The 26241-nt window shown below is 42.0% G+C and overlaps 1 protein-coding gene and 1 pseudogene across 2 annotated transcripts in view; one reads left to right on the forward strand and one right to left on the reverse strand.

Annotated features, from left to right (window-relative positions):
* Nucleotides 1–2224, forward strand: part of LOC135555297 (transient receptor potential cation channel subfamily M member 4-like) — an 81037-nt pseudogene extending 78813 nt beyond the window's left edge.
* An 8590-nt stretch (nt 2225–10814) lies between these two features.
* The window catches only part of asic2 (acid-sensing (proton-gated) ion channel 2), a 491333-nt gene continuing 475906 nt past the window's right edge, over nt 10815–26241 (reverse strand). For both annotated transcript variants that reach the window (XM_064987626.1, XM_064987625.1), the window contains 5 exons: nt 17180–17333; nt 16446–16537; nt 15376–15455; nt 14357–14425; nt 10815–13666 (listed from right to left, as the gene is read on the reverse strand). In XM_064987626.1, coding sequence (XP_064843698.1) covers nt 13565–13666; nt 14357–14425; nt 15376–15455; nt 16446–16537; nt 17180–17333 — 497 coding nt within the window. In that variant the 3' untranslated portion in view covers nt 10815–13564. The remainder of the gene's footprint in view (nt 13667–14356; nt 14426–15375; nt 15456–16445; nt 16538–17179; nt 17334–26241) is intronic.

Raw genomic sequence — 26241 nt, forward strand, 5'->3', positions numbered from 1 at the left:
TTAACTTTATTGATCCCCAGTCAATTTATTACTTGGTTTCATGTATTAATTCCAGTTTCTGTTTTCTCTTTCAGATCTAACTCTCCAACTAGCTGACCCAAGTCTGATGGAGAATAATGAAATGTAGACACCTGCACACACACACACAATCACTGTCACTCAGGGCAAAATAATGTCTGACTTGATGCTCATTCGTCCATCGTCCTTTTATAAACTTTGATAATTTGAACTACCGCCATCTTGTAAGTGGACCATTGTTGCTGTTCTATGTTACACTTGTTGTTCTAGAAATCTTTTTCCTGTGGGTTCTAGAATGTATTGGCGTCTTGTTATTAATGTAATATGTACAGACATTTGTGCAATTCAAATGTCTCTTCCCCCATAATGACATGAACAGGTACAAACACATTCAACCTGACACGATCACAAGAACATACATTGTTTGTATGTTGATTTTTGGTTTTGCACTCAGACTCTCAGCAAGGGCTGTATTCAATCAGTTCTGCCGTAATGCACGTAAACCAACAACTGTATAGCAGTTTCATAGTTTTTATTTACGTGATGTCAGATTTGTGCTGGAGTGGCTAATGCCTAGGAATGCTATTTCCTGATGTTGCACCTAGTGTTCAGCCAGGGGTAAACAAAAGACTACTGCAACCTGATTGGCTGAACGCAATGTGCAATTTCACTTCCTTATGCTATAAAATACATTTTACCAAAACAAACATGATTCTTCATGTTCAGAATTGTTCAGTGGAGTCTTTCTCTAACATATCATTAACATTATCCAAAAAGTCAGATTTCATAATCTAATACTTCCGATAATAAGCACTGAGCTATGTTGACAGGGCGGTGCCGCTTTCTCACAGCAACTATTAAGGATTTTAGCTGTGGTGGTCATCTAAAAATGTGTTTCCGCGAGTCGCAAAAAGCTAAATTAGCATGCCACAAGCTGGATTAAATCTAAAAAGATTTTAAAATAGAAAGCTTGCGGTACGCTTAGTGATATGCTTGTTTTTTAGAGGTATTTCCCATTAATATGAAAAGCATATACTAACGTATGAAAATATAACATGTGGTCTCAAAATCGATGTCTTTCTTACCTCTATATAGAGCCCACCAGCTTGTAGTTTAAAATCCAGAAATGGATTACCTCTGGTTCGTTCAGCCATTGGGGAAATGGAGAAAGAAAAGGGTTTTGGGATAAACGCACAAAATAAGGTCTGAGGTTAACACAGGCTTAGGAGAGTTTATATGTTTTGTTCTGTGAGATAATATCAGTCTGCTAACATGAACTTTGGATTTTGAAGTCTATATGTGATATTTTTTATGACATAATTACTGAAAAAGAGGTCTGCTGATGAAGATTATCTCATAGAACAAAACGTATAAGATTTCCTAAGCCTATGTTTACCACAGACCTTATTTTCAGCGTTGATCTAAAACCCTACAACAGCTCTTTCTCCATAGGCTTTGCCCAACAAACCATGGCAGAGTCATGTCATTCCTAACATGCGGTGCCTTTTCTGTCCCCAAGAAATATCAATTTTTATTTATTGTAAAATAGTTTAAAATGTTGGTTCTAAAATGCTTTAAATATAAGGTCAGGTGTCCTTTACCTTGAAAACACAAAAATATGGATTTTGAAGGGAAATGTTATGCATATCGAATACTTTTGTTCAGTGGAGGTAGGCATTTTTGCCACCTTCCCAGGTCTTATTCGTCAAATTTAAAAATAAATATAAGCCATAAAATAAATCTATATTTAAAATCTTTCTTCATTATGTTATAGTCCTAGTTAAAATTATTGTATTTATTTAATTTAAAATGTTCTGTGTGTCCCTGATATCATTTTCCACCCTGTTAGTTTATAGTAATTCTCCTTTAAGAAAACAGCCCCTTACCACTGACACGACTTCCACCGAAGTCGGCTCCTCTCCTTGTTCGGGCGGCGTTCGGCGTCACCGGCTTTCTAGCCATCACCGCTCCATTTCTCATATATCCATTTGTTTTGTCTTGTTCAATTACTCACCTGGTTTTCATTCCATAATTACTGCATGTATTACTGCATGTATTTAGTCCTCTGTTCCCCACCATGTCTTTGTGTGTAATTGTTTATTGTTATGTGGATTTTGTCAGGCGCTATGTTCTGTGTTTTTGGCACGTTATTGTTATTATGTGCTGTCATTTTTGGACCGGAATTAAAGTGCGTCTGTTTATTACACTCTGCTCTCCTGCACCTGACTTTGCCTCCCGGACACACCCTGACAGAATTACACACCCAACCATGGAGTCAGCAGGAGCAGGGTGCCATGATGGATCGCGTTGTCCAGACCATGGACCGCTGGGAGAGACAGGAAGTCTTTCCAGTGCCTCGACCAGCGCAAACGGGGTTACCTCTACCCGTCCTGTCCGGAACCAGTCCCAGTGGGATGCGTCTCTCCCTTCCCAGGGAGTATCATGGGACGGCAGCACAGTGCCAGGGATTCCTGTTACAACTGGACCTCTACCTGGCCACTGTGCACCCAGCTCCCTTGGAGATGGAGAGAGTGTCTGCCGAACACTAAAACGAACAAAAACATCACACAATTATGTCAGAATATATGTGCAAACTGTTTCAACTGGGAAACATGTAACATGCTTGATGACAGGCTTTTACGCAGCTAAACTTCTGTGTGATTACTGTCCACGAGAATCCAAAATAGGTCAGATCAAGTTTGCAATGAATAACTTCAATCATACCCCCTCTCACCCATAGAAGGGGAAGGAAATAATTATTGGGGATTAACAACTTATGCCCTGTTATAAATCAAGGGCGAAGATTCAGGCCTGCGCTCTCAAGATTCACCAAAGGAATGTGCTTTGTCTCAGCAGACTTTTTCACGCTGAAACTCTAACATGTTCAAAAGTGAATACTGGAACAATATTTCTAATGTAGAATGTGGGCAATGGTCAGAGGCGATCTATAGAACACTAATGTCATTTGTTTGTTATTTTGCGATGTCACTAAACATGTTATAAAGGAAATACTGTAACTTGGAAAGTATGCCCACTACATATATGAAGTTTACTATGCGTTGTGCATGTAATATAATACATTATGAAAGTGTTTTTGTTAAGAGAGGGATGTGATTTGAGAAGCTATAAGATAATTGTTTTCCATAACTTTGCACAGTGAGTAGTCACCGCCCCGGAGTGAGGTCAGGGAGTGTGCCAGCCTGCCGCAACTGCCCCTTTCCAGCTAAATCTATAAATGATGGGTTAAGAAAAATAACATGGGACCAGAAAAGCGTGAAGCTGCTGCTGTGGGTTTAAAGTGGTTTGAACTTTTTATCACTGGTACGGCTGATTAACTGTCCTAAGTAAAGTATCTTAGAAAGTGAATTTAAGTAGGACCATCCTGTTACTCTGCTCAAACCACCAATATGGCTGGCTAGCCTATCTTCAAAGAAGCCTCTTCATGAGTGAATTGTACTGCAGTGCATCTCCTCCTCATGGACTGCATCAGATTTGCCAGTTCTTGCTGTGAGATGTTACCCCACTCTTCCACCAAGGCATCTGCAAGTTCCCGGACATTTCTGGGGGAAATGGCCCTAGCCCTCACTCTCCAATCCAACAGGTCCCAGATGTGCTCAATGGGATTGAGATCCGGGCTCTTCGCTGACCATGGCAGAACACTGACATTTCTGTCTTGCAGGAAATCACGCACAGAATTAGCAGTATGGCTGGTGGCATTTTCATGCTGGAGGGTCATGTCAGGATGAGCCTGCAGGAAGGGTACCACATGAGGGAGGAGGATGTCTTCCCTGTAATGCACAGCATTGAGATCGCCTGCAATGACACACTGCCCCAGACCATGACAGACCCTCCCCCTCCAAATCGATACAACTCCAGAGTACAGGCCTTGGTGTAACACTCATTCCTTCAACGTTAAACTCATATTTGACCATCACCCATGATGAGACAAAACCGTGACTCGTCAGTGAAGAGCACTTTTTGCCAGTCCTGTCTGGTCCAGCAACTGTGGGTTTGTGCCCATAGGCGACGTTGTTCCCGGTGATGTCTGGTGAGGACCTGCCTTACAACAGGCCTACAAGCACTCAGTCCAGCCTCTCTCAGCCTATTGCAGACAGTCTGATCACTGATGGAGGGATTCTGTGTTCCTGGTGTAACCTGGGCAGTTGTTGTTGCCATCCTGTACCTGTCCCGCAGGTGTGATGTTCAGATGTACAGATCCCGTGCAGGTGTTGTTACACGTGGTCTTCCACTGCGAGGACGATCAGCTGTCCTTCCTGTCTTCCTGTAGCTCTGTCTTAGGCGTCTCACAGTATGGCAATTTATTGCCCTGGCCACATCTGCAGTCCTCATGCCTCCTTGCAGCATGACTAAGGCATGTTCACGCAGATGAGCACGGACCCTGGGCATCTTTCCTTTGGTGATTTTCAGAGTCAGTAGAAAGGCCTCTTTAGTGTCCTAAGTTTTCATAACTGTAACCTTAATTGCCTACCGTCTAAGTTGTTAGAGCCTTAACGACTGTTCCACAGGTGCATGTTCATTAATTGTTTATGGTTCATTGAACAAGCATGGGAAACAGTGTTTAAACCATTTACAATCAAGATCTGTGAAGTTATTTGGATTTTTACAAAATATCTTTGAAAGACAGGGTCCTGAAAAAGGGACATTTCTTTTTTTTTGCTGAGTTTATATGGTTACTATTGGTGAGTAGTTTCGGAATGTACCAATGTGAAGTGTCCCTCTCCCTCTCCATCTCTACTTTAACAAGCATCAATGTTGTTGTCATTCCGCTAGGGAGCAGTTTTCAGCATATTACGTCTCCAGTCATTAACTGGTGCAGAGTGTGTATGTTTATCCTGTGTTCCCATTTAATTAGCTAGTAAATAATTAATTATACCAATTTGTATAGTACTGAATCATAACTAAGGCTGGGTTTTTTGCAGATGCAAGGAGGTTATGACTGTTCAGAATGATGATATGATACAAGGTTATGATTAATACGTTGACTGTTTATAGATGTGATAGGTAAAGGCCTTTGAGAGTTTAATTCGGGAGATGGTAACTCTTTAACAAATCGCTCTCGTTGTGCCCCAGATCCTAATGAGTTAATTGTTACATGATTAAGTTAATTGGGTTTTTTCAAGGTTTCCTTGTTGCCCAACCTCACATTTATGCAAAAGGTAGGCAGACAATTACATTTGTTTCACCTTGGAGCTTGTGGCTTCCACCCGCCACCCTTCACTTCTATGGAAGAAGAGCATCTCCACCATTGTTTGTGTCCAGTACATGCATCGTGCATATACCTGGTTTGAGCGAGAGCTTTGAACAAGAGCAACAACTCTTTGTGTCCTGGGCACCTCCCTGCTAGGGTGAGACCTCTCTCTCATCAATTGGATTGTGGAATTATTATATTGGTCTATAATAGCAAGGGGTTACAGACTCTGGAGGGCCTGAGGGCTCACTCCACCATGGCTACAGTACCTCTTGGGCACTGTTCAAGGGTATCTCCTTACAGGATATTTGCAATGCAGCTTGTTGGGCATCCCCACAGGAGGCTGCTGAGGGGAGGATGGCACATAAGTGGCTGGAATGGAGTGGTATCAAACCCATTCCAGCCATTACTATGAGCCCATCCTCCCCAATTAAGGTGCCACCAACCTCCTGTGGCATCCCCTCATATATTTGAGGTTCTACTGGCTTGACATCACTGCACCTTCTTTGGCGCATACTGTCTTCAGTTTCGGGGCCTTTCAGGGTTGATATGTTGAGACTACCTGGCTTCGGAAAGCATGTTTGCGGTACGGGAGTCGGCTATCTCCCACATGTGCGATATCGAAACAAATAATTGAAAGATAAGTCAAGGTTAATTGCGTAACCTAGGTTCTCTGATATGAGTGAGATATCTCACTGCATACCCTTACTCGCAAGAGTGTGAGGAAGTTCAGCATGGTTGAGAATGATCAGAGGCAGGCAATTGGCTCCTTATAATGAGGGGAGGGGCTCACTTTGGGGCTTTCTTTGTTGCTTTTTCTTTGGGTAGTTTGTGAGTGTTACGAACTTAAGGGAGCGACGTCCCTGCCCTACGCCAGTCCCAGGCTCAGCTGGTCATACTGTCAGTACCTGGTAAGAGCCCCAAGGTTATGACGTCCACTAATTACCTTGCATCGTTTTGGAGCTTATGGTTACCACACCATTGGATAGATTGAGCATGTAATCTTCACTATTGCTGGCGATGAGAGTGAATTTGATGTTGTTGCCTCTACCAAGTCTCTGGAGGAGTTTTACAGATCTGTTGTGGATTCCACCAAGAGCTGGGTTGAGACCCATGATGTCATGAGGGAATATTACAGCAAACTAGTTGAAATGAGGGATGCACACTAAATGTGAATATTGGTGAAAAGGACAGAAATATGTAAGTGAAAACCATTACATTTCTCATGCTCTCCCTTTGTTGGGGCTTCAAATTGAATGAGGCTTTCAGTTAGCAGGCTCATAAATGTGTCTTACATTATGACCGATGGCCACTAGATGGCAGAAGTACCAAACAACTAAAAGGTTTGACTGGATAGTTTGTATTTGTCTCATTATCTTAATATTGAATATCAAAGAGCTCTGCTAACCAGGTCACCAGGCCCTGAACCTTTCACTGCTGCTTGTGGGGCTCTCAACGTGCATCAGGTAAAAACTGAGCTAGTCTACCGAAAAATCCAGTATTGGTGAATTTTTGTCGAAGTTGGTTTGTATATTGCCATCCTAATGTTGGCATTAGCAGAAATGGTCCCTGAGGCAAAGTGACTGTGACAATCCTTCTATGCTAGGGGGTTGGTCAAGTGGGTGCCCCTTTCCTTCATTAGGAGAGTGCTTCATTAGCCCAGCTAGATGCCTGTACCAAATGCCATTGATTTCCCTGGGCCTCATTAAGATTAAAGATGCCCATTAAGTCTATGGTTGTGATTACATTTGCGATCAGCTCTTCAAAGCCATAAACAGGAGCGACAAGTGATTAAATATGACTCAACCTCTGATCAGAGACAACAAGCTGCTGGGTGGAATAAGGGATAGGTTGAATACCACTGGGCGGCTGTAAGCACAGGCTGGTTAGTGACGTGGTCATGGCTGAGAGAAAGTCACCCTATTCAACAGCAGTCTCCCAGGCACCTGCTATCTAACTAGTCCTCACTGTCTGAGGTGTTTGTAAAGGCACGGACAATACATTGAGCAGTATGTGGCTGCCCACTGGGCAAAACTGGTTGAATCAACGTTGTTTCCTCGCTCATTTTAACAACAAAAAGTAATGTGATGATGTTGAATCACAGTGGGAAACTGATTGGATTTGCGAAAAGTCATCAACGTGAGGGAATTTATTTTTTCCACCTAAATCCAATGACATGGTGAAATGTTTTGTTGATTTCAAGTTAAATTTATGTTAGTTGACAACTCAACCAAATTTAAACCAAAACTATACGTTGACATGACGTCTGTGCCCAGTGGCAGGTAAGTTCCTATCTATAGTGGAGGTTATTTGTCATGGCCTGATGAACAAATCCTTCATTCATTTTGACAAACCACAAGTGAGTCACGTTGAATAAAGGAATTCATTCGGTTTCAGGCATGAAGGATGAACTGCTGCCAAGGTGAGTCACAAACAGGGAGAAATTGAAATAGTGTAATGTAAATAACGGATGATTTCGAGTTGTATGACTCAAGTTTGAACTTTTCCTTCGATACCAAGCTGGCAGCAAATGGCAGACATTCTGGTAAACAGGAAATGTAAAGAGCTTTCATACCTTAAGCTGTCTTTGGATAAGAATTGCTATTATGGTACCAATATCAGTTGTGCGAGTAAGTACACAATATATACAAAAGTATGTGACTCCACTTCAAATTAGTGGATTCGGCTATAAAAGCCACACCCGTTGCTGACAACTGATACAATTTAGCACACAGCTATGCAATCTCCATAGATAAACATTGGCAGTAGAATGGCCTTACTGACTTTCAACGTGACACAGTCATAGGATGCCACCTTTCCAACAAGTCAGTTCCTAAAATGTCTGCCCTGCTAGAGCTGCCCCAGTCAATGTTAAGTGCTGTTATTGTTAAGTGGAAATGTCTAGGAGCAACAATGGCTCAGCCGCAAAGTGGTAGGCCACACAAGCTCACAGAACGGGACCACCAGGTGCTGAAATGCGTAGTGCATAAAAATTGTCTGTCCTCGGTTGCAACACTCAGTTCAAAACTGCCCCTGGAAGCAACGTCAGCACAAGAACTGTTCGTCGGAAGCTTCATGAAATGGGTTTCCATGGCCAAGCAGCCACACACAAGCCTAAGATCACCATGTGCAATGTCAAGCGTCAGCTGGAGTGGTGTAAACCGCACCACCATTGGACTGGAGCACGATGAATCACGCTTCACCATCTGGCAGTCCGACGGACTCATCTAGGGTTGGCAGATGCTTGGTGAATGCTACCTGCCCCAATCCATACTGCCAAATGTCAACTTTGGCGGAGGAGGAATAATGGTCTTTTGGCTGTTTTTCGTGGTTCGGTCTAGGCCCGTTAGTTCCAGTGAAGGGAAATCTTAACACTACATCATACAATGACATTCTAGACGATTCTTTGCTTCCAACTTTGTGGCAACAGTTTGGGGAAGGCCATTTCCTGTTTCAGCATGACAATGTCCCCATGCACAAAGCAAAGTCCAGACAGAAATGGTTTGTCGAGATCGATGTGGAAGAACTTGACTGGCCTGCACAGAGCCCTGACCTCAACTCAATCGAACACCTTTGGGATGAATTGGAACGCCGACTGCGAGCCAGGCCTAATCGTCCAACATCAGTGCACAACCTCACTAATGCTCGTGGCTGAATGGAAGCAAGAACCTGCAGCAATGTTCCAACGTCTAGTGGAAAGCCTTCCCAGAAGAGTGGAGGCTGTTAGTGCAGCAAAGGGGGGACCAACTCCATATTAATGCCCATGATTTTGGAATGAGATGTTTGACAACATGTGCCCACATACTTTTGGTCATGTAGTGTATTTGAAACACCACCGTATTAGGGTTATCTCAGGTTCATTACTTCTCACTCTGGCAGTTTGTGGACTGACTGGCACAACACAAGAGTTTGAATTTGTAATGTTGAAAAATTCCTCCTGCCTATATTTATTTAGCAAACTATGATAACTGCATGGCCTGACCTGTACTAGTCGCTTTGTTCAGCTTGACTTTTCTTTTTCTCCCCATGTCTTTCTATCTTCCCCACTCACCTTATCTCCCTCCTCTGTAACTCCCCACTCTCTGCCTCCTGCTTCTCGGCTGACTGATGGTATCTCTATCCATGTGGAAATGAATTAACTCTGAGCAGAGCTTGAATAGATCATCAAAAGGGGACTATCGCGCTCTGTGAAAATAATAAGAAATCAAAAAATGAAGTAAGCTTTCTTTATGCGACATCATTTTGTGTGTTCAGGCTCTATTCAGGCTCTGACAAACAGAAGGTGTGATACCTTCTGTTTGTCAGAGCCTGAATAGAGCCTGAATAGATGTTGCATGTGATAGATTCAACATTTGTTCTCATGTGCTGCTTGCAAAATATTGATATTCAACATTACCAACATATTGTTTAAAATCAATTTCTATGCAACAAAAGAAATATCAAGCACCATAGTAAACAAAATGATAACAACAGCAGTCTCATGATCTAAGTCCTAATTAGGTCTTTCAAGATGATCAAGAATTGCTGCCTCACACTATGCATTCACTTTGTACAAATCTATAGGCCACTGTGTCAAGGTTTCTAAGCAGTGGCAAATTGCCTCTACATTTCCACCCTGCCTTGCATGAAAACAGTCTCCACCGAAGGACCTCCGGCAATGTTTGTCTAAAGCCGAAAAGATGCCCAGTGAACTCCGGATGAACCCAGGCCTGTCTCTGTCTCTGAGAGGGCACTGCAGCTCAGACACTGGCTCATGTGTTGATACTGTACCTCCTGGGCAAAAATGGTTGTCATATTGTTTCATCACAAAGTCATGAACACACACAGGTTTTCTCTGTTTAACCATGGTTTGAACAAAACATCCACACAAAAAAAATCTATACATGTAACAAAGTTCCTTAATTACACATCAATCAACCTAATCAATGTGTAAATATTCTCAGGTCACCGTCTGCTGGCAATACTCTACAAGTAAGTGCACACAATTCACTGTATCAGCAGCATGAGCTAAATTAACTGCATAACATTTGTGTTGTGTAAGACGTTGTCATCCATAAATAATATGATTTGTAGATCCTGGGGTTGAACTCTAATATTATAAGACTTGTATTAATGGAACAACCGGGCACCCAGAGGGAAGACACAGACACAGCTCCTGATACAGACAGAGCAAATAGCTGGCAGGAGTTCCTGGAGAGTGCTGATGCAAAATAGAACCTGACCAGCAGCACAAAATGGCTTTCAAGTGAATTTTCTCCCTCAGTCTGTCTACTAGTACTGCTCTGCTTGGAGGAGTCCTCTGGTGTCCTGACTGCTGTTATCACTGGGAGCTGAGAGGAGGACATTTCAGTGCACATTAAGTCTGTGTAGTAGAGATGTCAGAGTGAAATAGGATCTCCCCTTTACATTTCTATCACCACAACACACTGTGAGCGCTGATGCCTCTTCCCAAGCTCCCACCCCTCCCCACAAACCACAAGCACTGTATGACAGAGTATTATGCTTGTGGTCTGCACGATGGATCCTCTTACAAAGCTATGAAGAAATGAGGGATACGTCTACACAAGAAGGCAAACATGACAGGACCCCTCAGCAAAAACATTTTTTTTAATCGTTTCACATTAAAAACACATACTGTACGCTGCATCACAAAATGAAAAAGCAGTCCTGCAATAACAATAGAAACGAAAAGAGAAGAAACAACCAGTGGCATTTTCACTGAGACTCAGTATGTGTCCCATAGTAGTTCACCTCTCTCCATGGACAGATCTATACAGTAGGTGAGAAGCAGGGGAGGACTGGGACCAGAAATTGGCTCTTGCATTTGCAATATACTGGCCCATCTTTTTCCTTGAGGTCCTCACACCGGTCCATATTGTTCCTCAAGGTCAGATAATGATAATTTAGCAAAGTAAAAATGTTCTGTTAGACAGGCCCACTAGGCTAAAAATGAAGCGGCCCATCTGGCATTTCGAGCAAATGCCAGATGGCAAGTCCGCCCCTGGAGATGGCTGAGGTCACTGCTAAAGGAGACATGATAAGCCATACATGAGAGATTAGATTACACACAGCAGGTCAACAACAGACAGGAAATCATAGTTCACAAAGCACTTGGAGTTCATTCCCACCTGTACTGTACATTATAACGATGACATAGAAGTTTTGTCACATACACCGGATAGATGCAGTCAAATGTGTTGTTTTACAGGGTCAGTCATAGTAGTACGGCGCCCCTGGAGCAAATGAGGTTTAGCTGCCTGACTCAAGGGCACATCGACAGATTCTTCACCTTATGGGCTTGGGTATTCAAACCAGCGACCTTTCGGTTAATGGCCCAACACGCTAACTGCTAGGCTACCTCCCGCCTGTCTGGATAATCATGGCTAGTTGATATGCTACTCTGGATGGATGTACTCGTCATATCATAGTGATGCAATATGGCCCTTTTTAGTGTGATGGCACTAGGTGGGAGGGGTGTTAACGAAACATAAAGTGCAAACCAAATCCTTTTTGAGTTTGTCACTTTTTTTGAGAACAGAAAAACACCTCCTGTGGTTTTCACACCCCCCATGGTTTGGTGAGTTTGATTTTAACTGGTTATTAAATGTGTTTGATTGGGGCTATCGTCCATTAAAAAAATATTGGGCTTAAAATCACCTCCAATTTGACAAAGATTGTGTCTTTCAGTCAGAGATGGACAATAGTCCCGACAAAGTCTGCAGGCTACCGTTTCTGCAAACGACAGGTTTTACATGTTGGGCTTGATTGTTTGAATTATTATCCTGCTCTGTTAGCAAATTTGTACTTGCGTCAAATCAAAATGTCAACCAGTCATAAGTCGGTTCCCTTCTTCAGTAACATATCCACTGTAGACGGGACAGAACACTGTCTCGTACCGTTTTGGTTTTTCGTACTACAACACCAATATTAACACCACAATACAACACACCCTGTATCCTCAAATGAATCAGAAGATAATTTCCCCTCATCTGAATCTACATCAGTGCAATTATTATCGTCCAAACATTATTTCCATTAATAGAACCGTGATTATCATGGAAATTCAATTTCTAGCTGGGTAAGGGCCAAGTCCATTATGTAAAATATGAGGAGTTGGGAGTCCATCAGTTCTCACCAGACAACACACCCACATCATGCAGATGAAATGAAACTAAACCCCCTCAGCATGTTCATTTATGAGCGACATTTGTACTCTGCTTGTATTCTGCCAGGTAAACAATGTCATACTCCACCTCTCTGGTTTTGGCTCAGCCTCAGTCATCAATGAGTGCTTTTACCCCACTGAGGCGCTGCCGCCAAGAGGCAAGCGTTTAATCATTTACATGAGTTTACACATAGGAATATGGCACCTGTTTAATAGAAGCAGCTCAGTACCTTGCCTTCCCTCGGGGTACTCACCTTGTGGTACATTGATAGGAGTGGAATCAATAGAACGGATAACAAAATAAATAACCAAATGCAAAACAGTCATTTTGGAATTGATTCTTTAGAATGCTCATGTTTTCCCAATATGAATGCAAATACAGACCCAACAGCCATTCCCGTAGATATACAACTTGCCGCCTAAGAAAACAGTGCATCAACAAAATGAAACTGCCTTAGATGGATGTGTCATATGAAATATGTTATAGTGAACCATGTTCAATCTATACATTCTATTTCTTTAGCTGGCCTCATCTCATAGGCCCCGGAGAGAGACGGAGAGAGACAGAGAGAGAATGACAGTGAGAGAGAGAGAGATGTACAGTAAAGCAACACTGCAGTCCAGCATCAGCCAATCAGCATCACCAAAGAGAGAAACCATCTCTGAGAGGAAGCAGCGCATGCAACTTGGACAGTTCACAGCAACTGTTATGGTACAATGTCTGGCAGTACTGACCGATGAGTGACTAGTGAATACACATGTCTAGGACAGAGATGAGCCACTTCCCGTTAGGTTTACAGTGCAGTCTGTCTGTCTGTGAACTGGAGAAGACCTATGAGTCAGGTAGATGAGCATGTGAGGGGGAGGGGAGGTGGCTGTCCTCCTCCAGCAGTACAGTAACAATTCCAGTAACAGAGAGCACCAGTAAGTCCAGGTGACAGCTCCTTAATCCCCATTAGTGCTGCAGTGACAGTGTGGAGGGGAGGCCCAGTCCAGCCCAGTCTAGCCCAACCCAGCCACCCTTTCGTCTGACCAGCCACCCATCCTCCCCACCAAAGTCCCTATCATTCTGTCCTGGTAGCCTGTGGAAGAGGCTGCTGCTCACTGGCTCCCCGTGTGGTGGTGGCTCACAGTGGCTTTGCCTGGTGTGTGTGTGGAGCTGGGCTGGGGGCTCAGCAGGCGATCTCCTCCAGCGTGCCCAGGGTGGTCTGTAGGGGGACGCTCACCGTGTGGCTGATGGCCTCCGAGTGGTTCCCCACCGGGTCACAGGAACTCTGAGGTAGGGTGACACACACATATGCGTGTAGTACACTTATACACATGCCACGTCTACACCCCACTGCTGGCTTGCCACTGAAGATAAGCAGGGTTTGTCATGGATGGGAGACCAGATGCTGCTGGAAGAGGCATTGGAGGGCCAATAGGAGGAACTCTTTCCTCTGGCCTGAAAAAAGATCCCAATGTCCCAGGGCAGTGATTGGGGACATTACCCTGTGCAGTGACATCTTTAAGATGCAATGTTAAAAGGGTGTCCTGACTCTCTGTGGTCACTAACAATCTTATGGCACTTATCGTAAGAGTAGCGGTGTTAACCCTGGTGTCCTAGCTACATACCCAAACTGGCCCTTATGACATCATGGACACCTAATCATCCAATTGGCTCATCCATCCTCTCCCCTAACTATTCCCCAGGTCGTTGCTGTATGTGAGAATGTGTTCTCATTCAATTTACCTGGTTAATTAAAATAAAAATTCACTGAGTGACATTTTGACAAGATTTAGTAGGAGAGATCTTATCTCCTTTCTTGTCAATAACTGAGAATTACATTGGGATAGCTGTCTGGCACAGAATAACATACATCATATTGAGGTTTGGCTGGATGCTAAGCCATAAATACAATATAAAACATTTTCCAAACAGTGTGACAGTCCAGTTTGTCATCTGATTAACCTCATGACCTTACCACGTCCTCTCCGTGGCTCTCCTCCTCGTCGTCTCGGCTCAGTAGGTCCAGCAACTTGTCCTTCACCACCTGACAACATATATATGTAACACACATTATCAGGGTCATCAGGACATACACAGTATCACAAAATGATTCATGAAGTGTGCTTTTTACATACTGTGTCAACTTATGACCAATTTAGTTTTAGGTGAATTTGAACTGTTATAATTGGAACCATAAATAATACAGCAGGTGTGGACTTTACCATGAAATGCTTGCTTACGAGCTCTTCCCAATGATGCAGAGTTAAAAATAATAATAAAAAGAAAACTAGTAATATAAGAGGAATAAAATACACAAGAATGGAGCTATGTACATGGAGTACCAGAACCGGATCACTGTGCAGGGGTACCAGGTATTTGAGGTAGATATGTACAAGAAGGCATGGTAAAGTGACTAGGCATCAGCATATGTAATAATATCTTGACTCAAGGCCAAACATCACCGTGGCTGTTATTTTAGTGGAGGTCTTTAAAACCACAGCCAGAGCAGCAGCACTCTCTGTCTGTGACAAAACACCCCGCACAGACTCCCCATTAAAACATGAGAAAGGTTTGGGAAAAAATACTTTTCATGTGTACTTCTAAAGCCCAGAGGGCACAGAATGACTGGTTTGTCCTTGGCAGAGCTCCAAGCAGACCAAAGCAGTAGGAGAGAGAGACCAACGGCTGAGCTGACTTAATGAAAAGACTGATCACGCACCTCAATCACTCAGCCCAGACAGATATATGGCAAGGCTCTTTCGTCTCAACAATTTAAATGTGAATGTGAATATGTGTGTGTGTGATTGGCCTTGAGTCTGTGGAGAAATGTGTGTGTAACCTATTAGACGGGTGTCTCTGATACAAATTGTTATTCATTTTGTAGTTCTTATTTCTTCCGCCAAACATAACTGTCTGTGAGAGTGTTTGATAATGCGTTTGTGAGAATGTGTGTGTCTTTGGAAGTTTCTACATGGTGTGTGTTCTATGTCTGACCTCATAGGCGTAGTCAAATAGCTCCAGGATGGTAAGGATACTGGCCCCGATGAACAGACCCATCTGACCACCTATATCACCTGGAAGATCAACAATACACAGTTAGAGAGAGAAGAGAGAGAGTACGCGCGTGCGCGCGAGAGAGAGAGAGAGCTAGCAAGCACTGGAAACCCAAGAGCTGAACCCTGAAAAGAATCTCCTATGCCAGCTATTGAAAACACTAAACAACTCTATTATCCAAACACACAGGGAAACCAATCACATTGTTACAGAAATGAAAACCTCCTATTTGACAAATTGGGAAAATGAAACAAAAATACCGAATAAACTAAATTGCTATTTGGCCCTCAAAACAGAATACAAAAATGCAGAATATCTCTACTCTGTCAGAGATACAAAACAGAGACAGATCCTGACCAAATACAGGCTCAGGGAACACTAACTGGCTATAGAAAAAGGGAGACACAAACAGATATGGCTACCCAAAGAAGAGCATCTATGTGGTCACTGCATTACAGGGGAGGTAGAGACAGAGATGCACTTTTTCCTGAGAAATACTCCCGAATAAGATAATCTTTTTCAAGAAAATATGTCAATCAATTCCCAACTTCTGTGCATTTACTAATTACATTATTCTGGGGGAGGGAGAAACCGCAAATATTACTGACAGATATAGTATGTATATGATTCCCATAGCTTGAGGATGATTGACATAGCCTGACTTCCCATAACCATTAATTCCCTGAAGTATTTACATTGAATATAACTGACAGTAATATATACACTATATAGTAATATATAGTGTATAACCATCATCCATGTACATGTTGTTCTTTATTTATTAGCCATTCTTTCTTTTTCTTTTTATAATCTTCTTTTTTTATTTAATTAAATGTATCTTAATTTGAATTTTAGAGAGAAAGAGAGAGAGAGTGGAGATGGAGAGCGAGAGCCAGAGCGAGAGCCAGATGGAGAGCGAGAGCCAGAGCGAGAGCCAGAGCGAGAGCCAGAGCGTGCGCGTGAGAGAGGGGAAGAAGATAGGTAGATAATAGCTAGAGAGTTGACTATACCCAGTAAGCCTGCCACTTCGTAGGCTTTCTTCTGCTCAATGGTCTCATAGTTCAAGGCCTCAAAGAACACATCCAGGACTAGGATGTTATCCCTGAAAGAGAGACATCGATAAGATCAGATAACACTTCAATCGTGTTAAAGAGAAGACACATTTATCTTGATATTGTCATCCTATTTAACTATCAATCAATGAACTGGTAAGTCATCAGTCATTCTTCAGGTCATCAGTCTAAACACATCCATTTTTTAATTGTATTTTTTGAACATTTTATTAACCATCAGTCTTTTCAAAGTGTGTTAATCTTTCTGTCAACGGGGAAATAGACATACAGAGCATACTATACCTGCTATTTCAATAGTTTTATTATCAATTGCCACAAGTAAGGGTACTTATTCTTATTCTTTCACACTGAACCACATGTCCCATACAGTGTCATTAGTAGAGTAGCATCTCAACTGATGACTGCATCCACTAGAGAATGCCTATTGTTATTATCATCAAAATCCCATTATATGATAACATGACGGATCTATTCAATAGCAGGCTTCCAGGTCTCTTTCCCATGAGTCTGAGCGTCAAAGACATCTCAGTGTAATATCTTCACTTTCCACCCACACCCTCCTTACTATTACTACATATAATACATGTGATACTGTAGGCTGATGTATATTACATTTTTCCTTCTAATGCATTCATCTGTTCCTCTGGAGCCTCCTATAGGCAGGTACTTACGTGATGTATTTCTCAGAGCGGTTAAACTTCTTTTCCAGGTAGCGTGCTGAGGTCTTACTGGGGATCTTGACCATGGACAGCTCCTTGTTGTAGCGTGTCATGTTGCATGGTGTCCTACAAATGCAGTTGCTACTCTCCAGCATTGACAACTTGGCTACAGTAGAGAAGACAGGGAGACATGAAGGAGAGGATGAAGGGATGGATGGAAGAGAGGCAATGGGTGAGGATGGGGAGAGGATGGGGAGAGAGAGGAGAGGGAGAGTTGACCTTAGTTTGAGGGCAACTGGGGGTACACACACAAACACACACCCATCTCAACAGCATTCCCTACTGTATATACTTCAGAATGGCCGTACGTCTTGATGCACTTAGCAGAAATGTCATTGTCTATTTAACAGTATACATGTTTTACCTGGGACACTAAAGACATAATGATGGGAGAAAATAAATGTTGATCCTTCTGCCTCCAGGATGATCTATTTGTACATACTGAAGGGTGGTTAGTCTAATTGCAACTGATATTTTTTTTATGGGGTAGATTTAATATTGCAGATAGATTGTAGCTTCCATCAATATAATTGTATTTATCATTTCCAATCATATATATTTTTTGTAAATGTGTACAGTACCAGTCAAAAGTTTGGACACACCTACTCATTCAAAGGTTTTTCTTTATTTTTTACATTGTAGAATAATAGTGAAGACAGCAAAACAATGAAATAACACATATGGAATCACGTATAAACCAAAAAAGTGTTAAACAAGTGAAAATATGATTTTATATATTAGATTCTTCAAAGTAGCCACCCTTTGCCTTGATGACAGCTTTGCACACTCTTGGCATTCTCTCAACCACCTTCACCTGGAATGCTTTTCCATTTGTGCTTAGTGGGACTATCATTTGGTTTCAACAGGACAATGACCCCAAACACACATCCAGGCTGTGTAAGGGCAATTTGACCCTTATAAGGACACTCTCCTTATGAGCTCACATTGCCCTTACACAGCATGGAGGTGTGTTTGGGGTCATTGTCTTGTTGAAAACAAATGATAGCGCTACATCAGATGACCTGGCCTCCACAATCACCTGACCTCAACCCAATTGAGATGTTTTGGGATGAGTTGGACCGCAGAGTGAAGGAAAAGCTTCCAACAAGTGCTCAGCATATGTGGGAACTCCTTCAAGATTGTTAGAAAAGCATTCCTCATGAAGCTGGATGAGAGAATGCCAAGAGTGTGCAAAGCTGTCATCAAGGCAAAGGGTGGCTACTTTGAAGAATCTTAAATATAAAATATATTTTGATTTGTTAAACACCTTTTTGGTTACTACATGATTCCATATGTGTTATTTCATAGTTTTGATGACTTCACTATTATTCTCTAATGTAGAATATATTAAAAATAAAGACAAACACTTGATTGAGTAGGTGTGTACAAACTTTTAACTGGTACTGTACACACACACACACACACAACACACACACACACACACACACACACACACACACACACACACACACACACACACACACACACACACACACACACACACACACACACACACACACACACACACACACACACACACACACACACACACACATAAATACATACATATACCTTTAAAAATATATTTCCTTTATTATTTTCCGCTAACTCCACCACATCTCCCCTAATTGGAGTAAATTAACAAACAACAACACTTAGGCTTTTACTTCTGGCTTATACACACTATAGACCTTTTACGGACACAATCTATTTTACAATAGTTATATTATGTTTGTTTTTAGTCCTGTCCTTCTTCTACCCTCAACCTCTCCAAGGGAAGCACAGCCGAGAACTGCACAGTGACACGAGCCTACCAGATGAGCTAAACTACTTCTATGCTTGCTTCAAGGCAAATGACACTGAAACATGAATGAGAGCTTCAGCTGTTCTGGAAGACTGTGTGATCTTGTTCTCTGCAGCCAATGTGAGTAAGACCTTAAAAAAGTCAACATTCACAAGGCTGCAGGGCCAGACGGATTACCAGGATGTGTGTTGCAAGCATGCGCTGACCAACTGGCAAGAATCTTCACTGACATTTTCAACCTCTCCCTGACTGAGTCTGTAATACCAACATGTTTCAAGCAGATCACCATAGTCCCTGTGCCCAAGAACACTAAGGTAACCTGCTTAAATGACTACCAACCCATAGCAATCACATCTGTAGCCATGAAGTGCTTTGAAATGCTGGTCATGGCTTACATCAACACCATTATCCTAGAAACCCTAGAGCCACTCCAATTTGTATACTGCCCTAACAGATCCACAGATGATGCAATCTCTATTGCACTCCAAACTTCCGGTTCCCACCTGGACAAAAGGAACACCTATGTGAGAATTCTATTCATTGACTACAGCTCAGGGTTCAACACCATAGTGCCCTCAAAGATCATCACTAAGCTAAGGACCCTGGGACTAAACACCTCCCTCTGTAACTGGATCCTGGACTTCCTGGCGGGCCACCACCAGGTGGTAAGGGTAGGTAACAACACATCCGCCACGCTGATCCTCAACATGGGGGCCTCTCAGGGTTGTGTGCTCAGCCCCCTTCTGTACTCCCTGTTCACTCATGACTGCACGGCGAGGCAAGACTCCAACACCATCATTAAGTTTGCAGATGACACAACAGTTGTAGGCCTGATCACCGACAACGACGAGACAGCCTATAGGGAGGAGGTCAGAGACCTGGCCGTGTGGGGCCAGGACAACAACATCTCCCTCAACGTGATCAAGACAAAGGAGATAATTGTGGACTACAGGAAAAAGAGGACCAGGCACGCCACCATTCTCATTGACGGGGCTGTAGTGGAGCAGGATGAAAGCTTCACGTTCCTTGGTGTCCACATCACCAACAAACTAACATGGTCCAAGCACACCAAGACAGGTGTGAAGAGGGCACGACAAAACCTCTGGAGATTGAAAAGATTTGGCATGGGTCCTCAGATCCTTAAAAGGTTCTACAGCTGCACCATCGAGAGCATCTTGACTGGTTGCATCACTGCCTGATATGGCAACTGCCCGGCCTCCGACTGCAAGGCACTACAGAGGGTAGTGCGTAGGGTCCAGCCATCCAGGACCTCTATACCAGGCGGTGCCAGAAGAAGACTCCAGCCACCCTTGTCATAGACTGTTCTCTCTGCTACCTCATGGCAAGCGGTACAGGAGCACCAAGTCTAGGTCCAAGAGGCTTCTAAACAGCTTCTATCCACAAGCCATAAGACTCCTGAACATCTAATCAAGTGGCTCCCCAGACTATTTACACCGTTGCTACTCTCTGTTGTTATCATCTATGCAAAGTCACTTTAAAACCTCTTGAAGCTAGGGGGCACTATTTTTATTTTTGGAAAAATAACATTCCCAAAGTAAACTGCCAGGACCATATGCTAGAATATGCATATAATTGACAGCTTAGGATAGAAAACACTCTAAAGTTTCCAAAACTGTACAAATATTGTCTGTGAGTATAACAGAACGGATATTGTAGGCGAAATCCTGAGAAAAATCCAATCAGGAAGTGACTCTTATTTTGAAACCCCTGTCTTTCTATGCATCCCTATTGCCCATTGAAAGGGATATCAACCAGATTCCTTTTTCTGTGGCTTCCCTAAGGTGTCTACAGCCTTTACACGTAGTTTCAGGCCTTTATTTTGAAGAATGAGCGTAAACATCCACATTGCGTAAGTGGTCAGTTGTTGGCTCTCAGTGTGATTTTTTGCGCCAAACAGAGAGGTGGCCATTTCTCCTCCTGGTCCTAGTGAAAAGCCAACTGTCCCGGTTGATATATTATCAAATAGATATTTGAAAAACACCTTGAGGATTGATTATAAAAAACGTTTGCCATGTTTCTGTCGATATTATGGATATAATTTGGAATTTTTGTCTGCGTTGTCGTGACTGCTATTTCCGGGGGATTCCTAGGCATAACGCATCAAATGAACGGAGGTATTTGGATATAAAAAATGTCTTTATGGAACAAAAGGAACATTTGCTGTCTAACTTGGAGTCTCGTGAGTGAAAACATCCGAAGCTCATCAAAGGTAAATGATTCATTTCATTGCTTTTCTGATTTTCGTGACCAAGTTACCTGCCGCTAGGTGTACATAATGTTTTGTTAGTATATCGATAAACTTACACAAACGCTTGTATTGTTTTTGCTGTAAAGCATAATTTCAAAATCTGAGACGACAGGGTGATTAACAAAAGGCTAAGCTGTGTTTCGCTATATTCCACTTGTGATTTCATGAAAATGAATATTTTCTAGTAAGATTATTTGATCGTTGCGCTATGCTATTCAGCGTAGTTGATGACAATTATCCTGGATCCGGAGGGGGGGGTGGTTCCAAGAGGTTAATAACTCTACCTACATGTACATATTACCTCAACTAACTGCTGCCCCCGCACATGGACTCTGTACCGGTACGTCCCAGTATATATTCTCACTATTGTTATTTTACTGCTGCTCTTTAATTACTTGTTACACTTATGTCTTACTCTTATTCGTATTTTTTATTTAAAAAATATACATTTTTTATATTTTTTAAATATCTAAAAACAATAATTAACTGCATTGTTAGTTGTGACTCGTAAGTAAGCATTTCACTGTTGTTGTATTCAGCGCATGTGACTAATACAAATTTGATTTGATTTGATCCATTTCTAATGTTCTATTTGCCATATATTTTTAACTGTGCTGTTTCACAAAAGTTCTGAACCTATATACATTTTACAGACACAGCATATTTTACATTTGTTATCTATCTTGTTGCTATTAGTCCCACCCTTCAGCTCCATTAAATCCCTCCCATTTATCTCTTCACACCATCTATATTGGATTTCCATTTGCCATATATTTTTTCAACAGTGCTGTGATGCTTCACAAAAGCTCTGAACCTTTCTATTCTCATAGTTTCTACCGATTGTAAATGAACTACTAGCCTCAACAACTGTGGACACTGTAAATGCCCTCATGAAATACACAGGAATGTTTTATGAATTTTCCAGACATTTCTATCCATTCCTGGTCTAAAATACTGGTCTAATCTGTCTGGTCCTATCAATTTCCTCTGACAATAACCAGTCTCACTCACATTCTCAACACATTCTAGCCTGCTGCTAGGTTCCGTTAATGCATAAAAATATCAAATCTGATCTCCCAACCCTAATCTCTCACTGTGACAATAGTATGGCAGTCTCCCCAGCTCGCCCTGGGCAGGGCGGAGTCTCCCTTGGATTACTAATAGCCTTCAGGGCCAAGTGGTCACGTAATTGCGACAGGAAATTCAATATGGCACCTCAGTCGCTTTTCATTCTCATTCAAATGAGGGGTTATTGGATCCGGGTAGCAGTGTGCATTCATAACCCCGATTTATACACTCCCTCCCTCTTTCTATTTCTCTCTCTCCCCACATCACAATCTTACTCTCTTTCCTCTTCTTCCCTACCTCTCTCTCTATTTCCTTCACTCTCTTTTCCTTCGCTCTCTCTCCCTCTACCTTCTTTCTCTCTCTATTTCTCTCTCTATCCACCGTCTCATCTCTGTCAAAAACAATTATTCTAACCAAATCATCTGCTTTATTCATATTTCCAAGCTTATTAAGAAACAGTGTTTTTAATGACTTAACACTCTCCATTACGCTGTCTTTGGCTGTGAACAGAATGTCATATTTAAGCGAGCTAATCCTTTTTATTGTATGTTTGGTTTAAAACCTTTATGTGAGATGAGAGGATCTTCTGTCATTCATCCTGCAATGAGACGGCATTTCTAAAACGATTACGCTAGTAATGTGATTGTATGATCACGTTACTGTGGCAATGCTATCCAAGTCGACATTTCACAGGACAACAAATGTCTGTGTTTTCCTCAGTGTGTATAATTAGGCACAGAGAAGATTTCTGTGTTCCTCTGTAATCTAGTCACAGGACCCTCCAGTGAGAACAGATGCAGCTGTCTTCCATTAAAACAGCAGCCACACTGTTTCTGTCTCCCAAACTTCCTGACTGACACATTGGTTTAAAAAAAGAACAACTTCAAACTTTACTAAGTGAACACGGTGCAGTGGGTATATCAAATTGGTTCACAGTCTAACTAGGAACTGATTTGCATAGAATTATTGGGTCTGTGTGTTTGGATGGAATAAGCACAGGCATTTCAAATAAAACCAATTCAGGAGGAGCGAGAGGGAGGGAGCGAGAGGGAGCTGGCCAGGCTGGACCAAGCACAAGAGGGTACTCTAGCTCTAACTCTCCACAGTCCCAGTATAGCATACCTTGGCTTCATTTCCTCTTTATTTGAGACACATTGCCTAATTACAATGGACGAGCCAGGGCCAAAGCGTAATAATTGCCAGTGTTTGTGTGTGTTTGTTGCCCGGTAGGTAACAGAATGAGAGAATGCCTCCCCTTAATGATATCAGCAGGGGAGTTAGACACCCCTACTACACAAAACACACAAACACTTTTCAATAAAGTTCATTTAGAGGAATAAACAAGGTCCTGTCTCATCTGATTTTCATTTATCCCTTCAGTAAAGTATGAGTCTGTGGTAAAAGTAAAGGTATACATTATTACATAAAAACAGCCTCATAAAAAATTAGATGAAGGAAAAGTGAGAATAAAAAGTCAATATCCCAGTTTTAAAGAAAATAACAGTTCAATATAGATGGGCTTAGGCACAAAATGAGATCCTACTGTATGTGAATTATCCTACTGTATATGAGTGATCCTACTGTATGTGAATGATCCTACTGTATGTGAATGATTATTCTATATGTGAATGCATACAGCTCCCCCTCCTCTCAACACACACAGATAAACACAGATTCCTTATTTGTAATCTATACAGTAGAGTATGAAAGTAAAATTAACCGAGGGAGGCTTCTCGACCTGGCTTTTCTAGAGGGAAAAAAACAGCTGAGCAAATCCTAAATACCAGGGTCAACCAGCAAAATGAGAGAACCTCTGTATTCTCTATGAATGATCAATAATACAAAATGTGTCAAATCTTTTGGGAAATGATAAGACACTTGTGTTGACACAATGTACCTATGCCTTTCCTTCATGCTATCTTTATGTCCCCTAACCCATGGAGAAACAGGAATGCTATGATGTTAAATCATTTATCCCGAATCAACCAAACAGCAACAGCAAGAGGATGAGTGAGAGAGAGGAGGAGGGAGATGTTGCACTCCCAGTAAATATTCTATTAATACGAAGCACTGCAGCAACGCATAATATTTTACCACGAACACTACTCTTTTGTCCACTTGAGACTAGGAGTTTCCTGGGGAAGCTGTGAAGCATCGGGGAAGCTGTGAAGCATCGGGGAAGCTGTGAAGTGATGTACAGCCTGCACTCTAGCCTGTTGTGTGATTGTGTTTATGAGTCTGTTATTAAAGAATGTGAAACAATGTTGTGTATGTTAACTAATGCCTGATTCTGTTCATGAGTCTGTTATTAAATATGTATGTTTACTGCTTTCATGAAATCATGTATGGCTATTGTATTTGTTCATATGGGCAGAATATTGTACAGCAGGGTTCCCCAACTGGTGGTCCATGGGTCAAATTTGTCCCCCCAATTTTTTAAATGTATTTTCATTGTTGACATCAAAGACTGTAAAAACACCAGGAAATCAGCTCCAAGAGATTTTAATTTAAGAAATACTTCCCTATGTATTCCCATGCGTAATAAAGAGACACATCGTATTCAAATGTAAGCAAGGTTTGAAATGTTTTAGTCAAACATATTTGTTTGGGCTTCTTGCGGTCAATTTGCAATCTACAAATGATTTGTAATTATGTTCCGGCCCCCAAACCATCCGCTCAAGAAAAAAAATCAGCCTGCTGCTGAATCTAGTTGATGATCCCTGTTGTATTGGCAATATTGCCTACAGAAATTGGTTCAGTTATAGCCTAAAATAAATGTGTTCATTTGGGTAGAATATTGTTTGTTCGGTACACCATCCTACAGACAGTGAGTCACGTGGTGTCAAGGGTACTGGCTGGTGGCGTTGGTGTAAAGGTATGGGGAATGTTTTCCTGGCACACGTTAGGTCCCTTGATACCAATTGAGCAACGGTTCAATTCCCCAAAGAATTCAGTCTGTTCCGGAGGTAAAGGTGGGTCCGACCCGGTACTAGATGGATGTACCTAAAAAACTGACCACTGAGTGGATATCAATTCATTCATATGGTTATATTAGAGGCTGAAGGCTAAAAACAGCCTATACTATATCTAGACCTATATCTAGGTCCTACAATCTATTTTCATTTTAAATCATGGCTTTTGGTTTTCTCTCGTTTTTACACCATCCACTAACACCAACTATTTACTATAAAATATTTATTTATCAACAAAAAAGCTTAGCAAAATACAAAAAAATGATGGGGCAAAAATAAGTAGGCCTAAAATATTAGTAGGCTACATGACAATGAAGCGCCATAAAAACAAACAAATCATCCAAGAATGAGCTTAGTGTTCTGGTCTCATAAGGATTTTGGAGTCATTGAAAGGGTTGAATTTGAAGAAGTGTCCAAGTGGACTAGGTGCTCATTTCTCTTCGATGGATTTTGGAGTATTCACAACTACTACTTAAAAGTGTAGGCAATGCTCTTCGGGTAAGACTCCATCAGTTGAGTCGTGGTGTTGGCTACTTCTCAACCAGCGACTTCAGATCCTTCTGTTACTTGTGGTAGCAGGGTCTTTGCCATGGCGGTGGAATGCCAGCAAGGTGCTGCTCCCTTCTCATTTCACCTCCTTGCTGCTGTCGTTGCAATGCCTCGATGAACTTACAAATGGTGCGGTGGGTAGCGCCAAGATTCAACCAAAAAGTTCAATGCCAGCTCTCCTCTCCATGGTTGGTCTTTGCCAAGTCTTGCAGGACAGCATCGTAGCAGCACCAAAATTCAGAAAATAAATAAATAGGTAGAAGCATATTAGCAACAATTTTATTGGCCTTGGGCATGATGTCATCAATAGTAAAAAAAATAATAATAAAGCCATTATTATGTTAAACAAGCC

Source organism: Oncorhynchus masou, chromosome 15 (genome assembly GCF_036934945.1).
Source record: "Oncorhynchus masou masou isolate Uvic2021 chromosome 15, UVic_Omas_1.1, whole genome shotgun sequence".
Taxonomy (NCBI): domain Eukaryota; kingdom Metazoa; phylum Chordata; class Actinopteri; order Salmoniformes; family Salmonidae; genus Oncorhynchus; species Oncorhynchus masou.